General features: G+C 32.4%; 3 protein-coding genes across 4 annotated transcripts; 1 reads left to right on the top strand and 2 right to left on the bottom strand.

Moving 5' to 3' along the window:
• The first annotated feature begins 404 nt into the window (after positions 1-404).
• On the top strand, positions 405-2,787 carry LOC120139760 (BTB/POZ domain and ankyrin repeat-containing protein NOOT2-like). Of its 2 annotated transcripts, XM_039154901.1 has the most exons (3): positions 405-1,101; positions 1,795-2,577; positions 2,642-2,787. In XM_039154901.1, exons 1-3 carry the CDS (start codon positions 631-633, stop codon positions 2,702-2,704), a joined length of 1,317 nt encoding a protein of 438 aa, XP_039010832.1. In that variant the 5' UTR covers positions 405-630; the 3' UTR covers positions 2,705-2,787. The 2 variants fall into 2 exon arrangements, with proteins under 2 accessions (XP_039010832.1, XP_039010831.1); XM_039154900.1 differs by having other exon boundaries at positions 1,795-2,787.
• A 6,610-nt stretch (positions 2,788-9,397) lies between these two features.
• LOC120139750 (two-component response regulator ARR9-like) lies at positions 9,398-10,015 on the bottom strand. Its single transcript, XM_039154892.1, has 2 exons — positions 9,781-10,015; positions 9,398-9,697 (listed from the first exon to the last, which is right to left on the bottom strand). The coding sequence occupies exons 1-2, from the start codon at positions 9,864-9,866 to the stop codon at positions 9,448-9,450; spliced, it is 336 nt and encodes a 111-aa protein (XP_039010823.1). The 5' UTR covers positions 9,867-10,015; the 3' UTR covers positions 9,398-9,447.
• A 209-nt stretch (positions 10,016-10,224) lies between these two features.
• On the bottom strand, positions 10,225-10,751 carry LOC120139776 (two-component response regulator ARR9-like). The gene is made up of 4 exons (XM_039154911.1): positions 10,649-10,751; positions 10,454-10,563; positions 10,298-10,375; positions 10,225-10,236 (listed from the first exon to the last, which is right to left on the bottom strand). The coding sequence occupies exons 1-4, from the start codon at positions 10,749-10,751 to the stop codon at positions 10,225-10,227; spliced, it is 303 nt and encodes a 100-aa protein (XP_039010842.1).
• Positions 10,752-12,683: the final 1,932 nt, after the last annotated feature.

Here is a 12,683-nt window from a genome sequence, read left to right as displayed (position 1 = left end):
AAACATAATGTTAAATATGATTTTAAAACAAAAAATAGTTAGATATCTAAAACAAAATAACAGTCATAATTGGGTACTACACATGTACTTTACCTTATTGTTGATCAAGCGGAAGTTATGTTAATTTTTTTTAATTGTGGGTGACCAAAATAAAATTAAAATATAATGTTAAATATGATTTTAAAACAAAAAATAGTTGGATGTCCAAAACGAAATAAGAGTCATAGTTGGGTACTACACATGTACTTTACCCTATTATTGATCAAGCGACCTACCCCACTCCTATATATGTATTTAATTTTAAAAAATAGAAAGAATAACAATAATTTTTCAAATTGAATTAAATTAATTGTGTAATTTAAATAGGTCGGCCGCCCAGAAGACCCACCCATGTTGCTCAATGCTCTATCTTTCTAAAGTTGTCTTTCTCCATCAAAAGAAAAATCTGTCTATCAACAAAAGAACCACACCACTTCAACCTCAGCAAACAAAGAATCTCTCTCTACAAAAAACCAGCAACACTTCTTCCCTTTCAAATGAAACCATCATCTCTTTCTTCTTCTTCTTCTTGATTAATCAAAGGCAAACAAAAGAAGATTTTTTTTTTCATCTTGAGAAACAACCCTAGAAATGAGTAGCTTTGAAGAGTTTTTAAAATCTCTCTCCCTTGACTACCTCAATCTCCTTATTAATGGCCAAGCTTTCTCCGATGCGACTTTCATGGTGGAGGGTCGTTTAGTTCATGCCCACAGATGCATTTTAGCTGCAAGGAGTGTCTTCTTTAGGAAATTCTTCTGTGGACACGATCCTCCATCTGGGTTAGACCCGGTTGGTTCCAGGATGAGCTCGGGAGGCGCACCGGTGGGGTCTAGGCCGGGTGTTATACCTGTGAACTCAGTGGGATATGAAGTGTTCTTGCTGCTGTTACAGTTCCTGTACAGTGGCCAAGTATCTATTGTGCCTCAAAAGCATGAGCCGAGGCCTAATTGTAGTGAGAGAGCGTGTTGGCATACACATTGCACCTCCGCCGTTAATCTCGCTCTTGACACTCTTGCCGCCGCTAGATACTTCGGTGTCGAACAGCTTGCATTGCTTACTCAGGTTTCCCTTCTCTTCCCTTTATTCGTCATCGATCATCGCATAAACCCCTCTTTGTCTTCCTTTTCTCTTTCTCTTTGTCTGCTGTCTGGTTCTTGATCCTTGAGTCTGTGCAGTCTTGTCACTCTTTGTGTTGTGGGTACTCGAAACAAAAATTAGACTTGGTTTTTGGCAAGTGTTTATCTTCTGACGTGAACATCATCAACGTGGGTTTCTTTTCTTTTCTTTTCCTCCACAAAGTCCCTGCCATGGATAGAATCATTTATGCACTCTTTCTTTGTTAACAGGCACTCTCCCTTTTTCTGCTACACAAAATCTTAGCACTTTTTCCCCTGCAATTTTCTGCTACAACACCTGATTCAACCATTAATTGCTTCACTGTGTTTCTTCATCCATCATCTGACTTTGTCTCTTTCTTACAGACTACTGTTGATGTTCGAAAGATTCTGTATTTCCTTGTTAGAAAAATGTTATTCATACTCAATAACCCAAACTGATAAAAAAAAGGGGTTTATCTTGATTTCATGTACAAACATATTTTCAGTTTTTCTGGAATTGGGATTCCAAAACATTCACTTTCCCTATTTTGGGTTTAAGTTCAAAAAGAAAATTAAAAACAACCCATTGTTTTTCTTTTTAAACTTTAACCAATCAAACGAAGACTCTTACGACGCTTTGTTCTCTTTGTTTTCACAGAAACAATTGACCAATATGGTGGAGAAGGCCTCGATTGAAGATGTAATGAAAGTACTAATAGCTTCGAGAAAGCAAGACATGCACCAACTTTGGACTACTTGTTCCCACCTAGTGGCCAAATCAGGCTTACCACCAGATGTTCTCGCCAAGCATCTGCCCATAGATGTGGTGGCCAAAATTGAAGAGCTGCGTCTCAAGTCATCCTTAGCTAGACGGTCCCTAATCCCTCACCACCACGAGCTCGTTGCCGATCTCGAGGACCAAAAGATTCGAAGGATGAGAAGGGCATTGAACTCGTCGGATGTTGAACTAGTCAAGCTCATGGTAATGGGAGAAGGCTTGAATCTTGATGAAGCACTTGCTTTACACTATGCTGTCGAGAACTGCAGCCGGGAAGTAGTTAAGACATTGTTAGAACTCGGTGCATCTGAAGTTAACTATCCGGCAGGGCCTGCAGGCAAAACCCCGCTTCACATTGCGGCGGAAATGGTATCACCGGATATGGTAGCGGTGCTTTTAGATCACCACGCGGACCCTAACGTAAGAACGGTTGATGGGGTGACACCTTTAGACATCCTTCGGACTCTAACTTCGGATTTCCTGTTCAAAGGTGCGGTGCCGGGGCTAACTCACATTGAACCGAATAAGCTTAGGCTATGTCTGGAGCTGGTTCAATCAGCAGCTATGGTTATCTCGCGTGAAGAAGGGAGCGTAAACCCACCAACTTCAACTGCAATTTACCCACCAATGAGCGACGAAGTACATAAGAGCAGTGGCGGCATGGTAAGCAATCTTGCTAACCTCAATTTGGATTCGAGGATGATTTATCTTAACCTTGGTGCTATAGGCTCAACCCAATTGGAGGGTGATGATGATAGCAGCCACCACAACAGTCAAAGAGAAGCCATGAACCGACATCACCCACCAACAATGTACCATCACTCTCATGACTTCTAGCTCCAAACACTCTCTCTCTCTCTCTCTCTCTCTCTCTCTCTCTATATATATATATATATATATATATATATATATGCAAAATTCATGAGAGATTATTGGATTTATATATTTGTCAGTGCTTTGATTTCAATCACTAGTTGTTTTTCCCCTTGCTGTGGGGGTGTTTTTCTCTTTCTTTTTCTTTTCTTTGTAGGCTTTCAATGACCATTGATATGAACAAGTGCAGTTTTCATTGGGGATTTATTTTATTTTTCTCTCATGGAATAGGATGAGACAATGAGAATCAGAGAGTTGTTTTGTGGTGAGGATGGAGGGAAAGACGCAGGTCAATCTGTTAATTTCTCTGCATTTATTCATAGTATTTAAATATCTTACCTTTTCTTTTTCTTGTCTCCCAGCGCCACCACACAGCATTCCATCGTATGTATGTACTAATACAACATCTAGTATATGCATATATACGCACATAAATAATCTAATGTATAATCAACCAGGTTGGTTGAAGTGGGAAGAACTTGATATTATTTAATCATGACTTGAGTTTGAAGCCTTTGTATATAGAAAATCTTTGTTGGAAGATTCACCCATCAAAATTAAGTGTACGACGTGTCAATTTGGATTAATTAGAGCAAAGATACGAGAGAAATCGAAGGAAACCAAAAAAATAATTAATTGTATAAGATATATAATTAAAAAGGGAGGATTTTGGTTTCTAATGGTATGGCAGGGGGTTTTCTTGGGCTTTGTTTGAACATGGATTGCTATCATTTTATATTTGAAAGTTGTTATCTTTAAGAATAATGTATATATATATATATATATTATACTTGTTGAATTTATGCAAACTCACTTACAAATGAATATCCTAGGAAAAGTATCCAGCAGCCATGTAGGTGTTCATTCATTATTTTGCAGAAAATGTGCAAATGAATATGTTCTGATTGTCGTATGAAAGTATTGAAACTAACAAATAGAGCTGCATATCCACATCGTTTTATGCACAATTGAAGCTTTTTATAGGGTAACATGCCATGAGACAGTTGCAGAGTTTAAGGACGTTTATTAATTAGTAATTTAGGTGTTCTGAGTTTATCATGTACATCTTTCTGTCATTGCACCTATTGCTTGTAACTCCTTCATAGCCTATTTTTCTGTAAGCTCATATTGTTATCCGATATTTGCATTCTTTGTCTGTATCAAGAGCTTTAAGCTTGTGTCTTTGGTAAACCGTAGGGATATATCGAGAGGGTGTTGGGGGTGAAGCGGTCGCACTCCCTAAAAAATTCAATTCCCATATAATTCAAGTATTTTCTTTATTTTTTTATTGATGATCTAAGTTCGTACCATCTAACACAAAATTTTGCGTCTGTCCCTGATTAACCGTTACAAACGAGTTGATATGTTCAGTGATGTGTGTTTATTAGACGTATCATAACCTTATTCAAATGTTCTAACTTGAATGGAACTAGAAAAGGTTGTATGAAGAAAACAAAGCTGTGAAGATAGTGAAAATGCATATACAGCTAATATAATCATGGATTTGTTAGCGTTAAAAGAATAGTTAATGACATTATGTTGATAATTGAAATGGTGGAATATCATGAGGATGTTGAATCCCCTTCAAATTTTTGCATGCATGCATGTTTGTAATTTGCATTAGTATGAATAACAAAGGGTAAAGTACCCATATAGTCTCTAAAGTAAAGGGTTGCTTCTATTTTGACCATCATTTTTTTTCCAATTAGACCACTCAACTATAAAATTACTATCAATCAAGCCACTGACGATTAGCATTTGACGAAAATGATGATGTGATACTTACGTAAATTTATATGCATAATATTTATTATTTACACATGCTATCAATTTAGTTATAATTTTAATTTAAATAAATAAATTTAACCACCCAATCATATGGTGATGAAAATGATGGTGTGATAATTAACTAAATTTATATAATTATACTTTTAGTCATCGTCATTTACACATTCTATGTGCTTAGTCCTAATTTTAATTTAAATCTTCCAATCATATTTAAAAAGTACATGTACTTTACCAAAATAAAAAATACATGTAAAAGTCCCCTAATTATATATTATATTAAATATCAATTACTTATCCATAATATATATATATATATATATACATGTAAAAAATGTGAACAATTAGGCATGAAAATTGAAAATGGTGGAGACCCACCTTTCAATAAGTGAGGTGAATATTATTGTATGTTTCCCTAAATGGATGATTCATTCTTGCAATGAAAAAGGTTCGATTTACTTGTTTATCCTTCGTTGCATAACAAGGGACAAAAATAGGGATAGATATTTAATCTAAATTCCTTAAATTTTGATTCGATCATAAATTTAAAAAAAAAATTGACTTCAAATCGGGTTAGGTTTGAGTTTAAGATAAAAAATACTCAATCCAAAAATAATAATATAATTGACATTTATATATTAATGGATAAGTAGTATAATCTCCCTTTATTTATATTTTTTCAATTAAGTTCATATTTTATCTAATAAAAGAATGATAATTATATATACATATATAATGTCTCTACAAAATCTAATCTAAATTAATCAATAAGTAGATAGATATCAATAAAAGAAAATCATGCATCAATCAAAAGGTATAAAGTGATATACTCAAGTGGCTAGGAAACATCACAACTTAATTAAGACTTTCCAATTATAGCTCTCTTTAGAGTCTTTGCATAAAAAGGACGTTACAGCTTGCAAAGTGTACCATTAATTACATCTAAACAATGTTTATGAATATATTAATGGTTGAAGTTCCCACTCCCAACTGTGTTTCTAATCATGAAATGGTCTCAATTCTTTTAAGTACATTATGGAACCCTATTATTCTACATTTATTTACATAATGACTTTAGCCCTATGCTCTTCACCTATAGGACAGCCATAAAGGTAATTGATTACACATCAAAAGAAAACAATTTTTTAAGTTTCAAACAACATGGATTATCTTATGAAAACAATAAGCAAATCCTTTCCTATATAAAACTTAGGGTAAACTATGCATTTACTCACTTAAATTTATTGTGTTTCAATTATAGTCATCCAACTTTAATCTTTTCTTATTTTTCCACTCAACATTCGAATTTGTATTTTTGTCACCGTTGTGTAACAACAGTGGCAAAACCTTACGCTTTGGGAAGGTTTATTTATGAAATTAACCTAATATTCACCCTTCTTCTTTAATATGACCAACATCCTTTTCCACTGTCGTTCAATTGTTATCGACCATTATTTGTGATATAACTGGTACCATAGTGTTCCTCTTTCTCTCCTTTTTAGTCTTCTCATTTTTTTTCTCAAAATCCCCTCGAAATCGACAAAATTAAAATTAAAATTTCAATGTTATCTTAATTGATATGCAATATTCATCGTGTGATCATCATAGAATTATGATATATTTTACTTTTCACCTTCTCGATCTCCCCACCGTTTACATTTGAAAGAAAATATTATGACACCAATGAATCAAAGAGAGTAAAATTATGAGTTTGAGAAGAAATTTCAGTGTTTTGTATAAAATTACTCAAAATAAAATAAAATTGCATTATACACTTAGCGACTGGATGACTTAAAAAATTAAATTCGAAAGTTGGGAGGTAAAATAATTTTTTAAAGTAAAATGACACAAATATAAATGCATTAAAAGTTGAGTAATTGAATGCATAGTTTACCTTAAAGTAAATTGGACCGTTGATCTATCCCTTTGAAGTCTGAAAGCTTGCTTTGCTAGATGCTCTGTTTGTGGGCCGGAAATCCCAGATGAAGCTTATGCATGTAAAATATGCAAATACTACATACACAAAACATGCATTAGATACACGAAACATATGGCTGAAAGACATGGAAACACAATCCAAGTTATGCCTTTTCAAGCAAGACCGTAAGTTAAGCAACGTAATTTTGTAGGCATTATACCAGGAATATCAAATCCATCCTATAACTCGTAAGGATGATTTTAAAGAAGATGATTCCAGAGAATATTTTTGTAACATTCTGAAGAAGAAAGAGATGCGATAGACCATTTCTATCTCTGCACAAAGTGTGGAGGACCATGTGAGAATGGAGGCATGGTGAGCGGAGTTGATGAACAGAAAAGGAGAGAAGACAAAAGAGAAGCGAACGAAGATATGAAAGAACTAAAGAAATTTTATTAGAAAAAAATTCACTTTAAATATTCAGTTGAGTTAATGAATAAAACCCAATACACTAGATTTGTAGCCTATTATAAGCCTAACTAATACATTGACCTTTAACAGACTAAATCCCCTCTCGGTCTGGTCGGGACAAGTTTCAGGAGATGAGTCTGTGAGTGAAGTTTCAGGAGCTGTTGGCACCGTTGTGGGACAAAGTGAAATTATTGTGTTTATCCAGGCATTACGTACTCTTTGTAATTTAATGATGTATTCATGCTCCTCTATAAACAATCCTCTTAACTATCTTTAATCTTTGTAAGATTGAACCTTTACAATTCGATTTAACTTATTATCAAACTTGTTGGTGTAGGACATGACAGGGTTGATAAGCAAGGTATACCGTTCCCGTGACATCTTTGTAAGTTTTAATGCACATTTTAGAGGTCGCTGTTATGTTTTCATGACGACCAAATATTCTTTATGATTTTTCTTGCTCTTACTGAACCTTCCAATGCTTTTAATATCTCTTCCTTGTCCTACTTCTCTACCATATTTCATATATTTTTACGTTTGGATCAAGTGCACGTCTTTTAAATCAAATTACTACTCATCTTTTTATCTTCTTCGTCGCGCACATCTCTACATGATAGCTAATTTCTTTAACGTTGAAGTGGATCGTGGGGTCAACGGGTGTAAACATTTCATAAAATTTTATAAATTTATCTTCTAACATAAAATCTTATGTTTGTTTATTTATTTAACATTAACTACAGAGGAAAACGTTGATCAACGACACGCTAAGAAAAAATCTAGAGCACTCTAAGAATTCTCCACATGCAAGAGAAAACAGTTCGCCAATGTAGAGAGCACTCGGTCTATTTAGTCTATAAAACAGAAAACCGATCAACCCGGTTTTTAATTTAAGAAAAAACTAAAACCAATCTGATTACACGAGAAAACTAAACTCGATCTACCCACTTTGTTTCAGTCGGTTCGATCATAAACCTTTTTCCACAACATATTTTAATAAAGTTTCACTTAACCCTGAGGAATGAAAAACAACGAACCACTCGGTGGTTAAAGAAAACATAATTTTCCTTGAAATTTGGGTTAAAGTAAATACGTCTGCAAAATGACGATAAAATTTTATCGTATTGTTACAAAATTATCATTAACGTTATGAAAGATACATAATTGGAGAGTAAGACAATCTTTTGTGATGTTTAAGCGTTTAATTAGCACAACAAAATTGGAATTTTTAAACTTTTTCCCTCTTCATGTAGGATGTATACAGGAAACCCCAATATTTCTACATTTGGAGCCTTTATATCAACACTAAGGTGGTGTTTGTTTTTACTGTGTAAGGTCTGCAAAGTCTTATGTCTGCACCGCGCAGACCACGCGTAGACATTGAGCTTCACAGATCGTTTATTTTTTTAGAAGACATAAGCTCTTCTAACGTCTGCGCTAGGTCTTCTTGGTGCAGACATGGTTTTATGTCTTCAAACGTCTTCAAAGAAATTAAAATTATTTAAATCTATTTTAAAATTTTATTTTAAAATATGGATTGATTTATTTTAAAATATGGATTGATTTATTTTAAAATATGGAAAATTTTATTTTAAAATATAGATTGATTTATTTTAAAATATGGAAAAATTTATTTTAAAATATGAATTGATTTATTTTAAAATATGGAAAATTTTATTTTAAAATATGAATTGATTTATTTTAAAATATGGATTGATTTATTTTAAAATATGGATTGATTTATTTTAAAATATGGAAAAATTTATTTTAAAATATGGATTGATTTATTTTAAAATATGAAAAATTTTATTTTAAAATATGGATTGATTTATTTTAAAATATGGATTGATTTATTATAAAATATGGAAAAATTTATTTTAAAATATGGATTAATTTATTTTAAAATATGGATTGATTTATTTTAAAATATGGATTGATTTATTTTAAAAATATGAAAAATTTTATTTTAAAATATGGATTGATTTATTTTAAAATAGGAAAAATTTTATTTTAAAATACAGATTGCTTTATTTTAAAATATGGATTGATTTATTTTAAAATATGATTGATTTATTTTAAAAAATGTATTATTGTAGTTGTATGGATTATTTAAATTTCAGTATTATAAAACTAAAATTATTTAAATTTCAGTATTGCAAAACTCTTTTAAGTTTAAAAAATCAGTTTATTTATATTTCAGTTTATTTTAGCAGTCTGCAGACGTTAAAAAACAAACAATCTTCTTCTTGCAGACTGCAACTTTTGGTCCACATCTTCTGCTACAGATGCCTGCAGATGTGGTCCGCAGACTGCAGACCTTTTACCTCTGCAAAAACAAACACCACCTAAAGAACCCAAAAAGAGAAAAGGAAAAACAAAAAAAGAATAAATAACATTTTTTTAGCAAAATCATTAAACATAATGTTGATGCCACTTCATGTGGTTATTCTTCTCAGATGTGAAAGCCCAAACATAATGTTGATGCCACTTCATGTAGTTCTTCTCAGATGTGAAAGCCCTTCATCTATGGCCTTTCTCTTGTTATTGTTGGACTGTTGCTGCTGCTGCTGCTCCTGCTGCTGGACTTTTTGTTGTTTTGGTGATTGAAAAGCAGTCTTTTCTTCTTGTTTCTGATTGTGATCCTTGAGCTTGGTTTTCAACATATGGGGCCTTAGTTTACTCAAATCTGATAGCCTCACTGGCTTCAGGAAAAAAATTTCAGCGCCTTCTTCTAAACATCTGACTCAAATATTAAACCAGCAAAATGAGTTTCACCATAAAATACAATTTCAAATGCTTGTATTTGACTTCTTGTTTTCTACCTGGTGATCCTTGAAGTGATATTCTCAGATGACATGATTACCACTGGCATATTCCTTAGAGATGAAGATTCCTGCAACAATACCATTCAAACGACAAACTCCTCAAATCTAAATCAAATCATGAAATGATTTGCCCGTTGAATGTGTTGATCAAGTGGCCAAATATTCCAAAACATGTTTTCCCTTTTTTCCTCAAGCACGTCTGCACGTCTGCCACTTTAGGACTCCATTTGCCTACTTTTTCCAATGCATCTATTCATCGTGCAAAGATTTATTATGAGACGATCCTACTAATCAAACTTTTTTCATGCATTACGTTAGAATTCAAAAATCTTACTTAAAATATCTAGTATCTCATCCCATCAAGCTATCTAATTGTTGATATATATATATATATACTAATTTGGCAATGCAAAAGAAAAGAAAATCCTAAAAATTTCATAGCTATAAAAGGAACTGGAATAAGGGAATACAATAGATGAAAGAGAAAAGAAATAATTAATAGAAACAAACACACCTTGATTTTCTTAAGCAAGTCATAGCCTGTCATGCCAGGCATACAGTAATCTGTAATGACAAGATTCACTTCAACTTCCTACAGACCATAAAACAATCAGAAAATTTTCACAACAAAAATTTGGTAATCTTAGATATCAAAAAGAAGAAGAAAAACCATGAACCCGGTGATTATTAGAAGAAGCAGATGATGTATTTGGGTTGATTGCGCCATCTTGATGTAACCCAGAAATTCTAAAGCTTTAGTGCCTGAATCAACTGTGGCAACTGTCAATGAAATCTAAATGATAAAAAGAAGAGGAGAAAAGAAATGAAACCTTAGATTGATGAAGAATTTTTTTTACCCAATTACCTTGGTATGAAGACGTTTTAAGTAACCTTTCAATAAGCTTTCTGTCAATGATACTGTCGACAACAGCTAGAATATGAAACTTTGGCTCAGCTGCCCATCCCATTATCCCAATTCATGACTCAGCAATGGGATTGACAAAGATAATTTGTTTTGAGAGGATGGGGAGTGGCTGTGTTATTTGTCTCCGAGGTTGAGAGAATGGTGGTGAAGAAGATAAAGAGATTGCAATTGGAAAGAAAAAGGACCCATCAGAATCCACACTTTATTAAGAAAGATCCGACCAGACTTCATCCCAAATCTTGAAATTTTTTCAAGTTGATTGATTTTGAATTACAGGGAAAGCAACAAGGAAAACGGGATGACAAATAAGAATTAATAAAATATTGAAATATTGAAGAACGGGGAGGTGGTCTCAAATCTTTATTTATGGGAAAACTAAATGGTTTCATCATTTCGACTTTGATTTTAGAAAAAAATATTATATAAACTTTTTCACTAAGTCGTTCACATAAAAACTATTTATATAATTTTTTTCTTTCTATGTTATTTTTTTAAAGATGAATCTTCATTTTTTCTATATAAATATTAAAAAATAAAATAAATGATTTTTTATTAGTCGAAACCATAAGTAATGTGGTGAAGAGAATTCATGAATTAATTTTTATTTGATTCAACTTTGTTTTATTTCGAATTTATCAATAAATATAAACTCAAAATCTATCTTTAATTAAGTTTGAGTAAATTATATTGTTCGTCATTAAATTATTTTTTCACTCCTACTTCAATAATAGAAGTTTAATTTTTTAAAATTTAATCAATAAACTTTCAAATTACTCATATTTTGATCACTCTAAGATGACATGACTTATTTTATTGATATTTTCTTATGATATGGTATATTTTATCAATATTTTTCCATGTATGATTTAAAATAAAAAATAGAATGGCACAAACAATAGCTATGACGTTTCCTCAAACAAATTCTTGAATACAGAGCCAGTAATAAATTGGGTTTCTTCAATTCTTCAAGAGACTTTGGAAGTGAAAATGTGAAATATCTATGAAGAAAACAATCGAATGGTGTGTCGCGTACAGAAGGTACAATTTATTTATACTCCAAGGGATTGTAATAGGATGGTACATTTTCTCACTAAGACAGGGTCCAAAAGGCAAGAATTCAAAGCTTGGTGATAATATTTGCATATGAGCGTGTGTTTTTTGAAGGGGTTATTGCTTATAGGTTGCTTATTTGAATATGGGTTGTATTTTACCTAGTTATTTTAGCATTGTATGTGTAAGCTTGTCTATTCCTCTTTTGTTTTGTGGTGGACTTTTTCCCTCTATATAGGATTAGGGAGTTTTTAACGAGACTCACAAATCAAGATTAAGCGTCTTTGATATTTAATGAATAAAAATATTTTTTCGAGCAAAAAAAAAACTTTATACATTAACTCTAATCCTTAATCTACAAACTATGTTAGGATTGATGAAGCTCAAATTGATAAACCAAATAATTTACCAAGATGAGGTGAATTGGCTTTTTGAGTTTAGGGAGTAAAGAGTATAAAGATGAAACAATTTGCACAAGGATTTATAGTGGTTCGACTTCTCAACTATGTCTACATCTACTACCTAAGCTCACCACTTAGGATTTTCTAACAAATCCACTAATTTGTTCTTTCTTTTTCCAGGACAAAGAGATAACATTTACAACTCTCTAGCTTTTCAAATGCTAAGCTAGAACCAATCCCCTTTACAAAAGGAATAAAATATGTAAATAAGAAAAATCTCTTAAAGGAATGTGTAAAATTAAGCTCACTAAAACACTAATATTTACAAGAGAAAGGAAAATAAGAATGAAATGCTCTTCTCTTATGTTTGATTGCTTGGATAGGTGCTGTCACATTCTTCAAGTGTCCTTAATTTTTTTTATATTTAAAATGAGTTTGTGGCAGTTTCTACCCGTTGGGGATGTTTTGGAGCCGTTGGGGATTAATTTTCTGCAAAATAAAGTTACCCAGAACAGGGAGTATCG

The sequence above is a fragment of the Hibiscus syriacus genome, unplaced genomic scaffold, assembly GCF_006381635.1.
Source record: "Hibiscus syriacus cultivar Baekdansim isolate YM2019G1 unplaced genomic scaffold, ASM638163v2 tig00110773_pilon, whole genome shotgun sequence".
Taxonomy (NCBI): Eukaryota; Viridiplantae; Streptophyta; class Magnoliopsida; order Malvales; family Malvaceae; genus Hibiscus; species Hibiscus syriacus.
The sequence above is the reverse complement of the archived record's forward strand: the minus strand, read 5'-3'. Positions and strand labels throughout refer to the sequence as shown.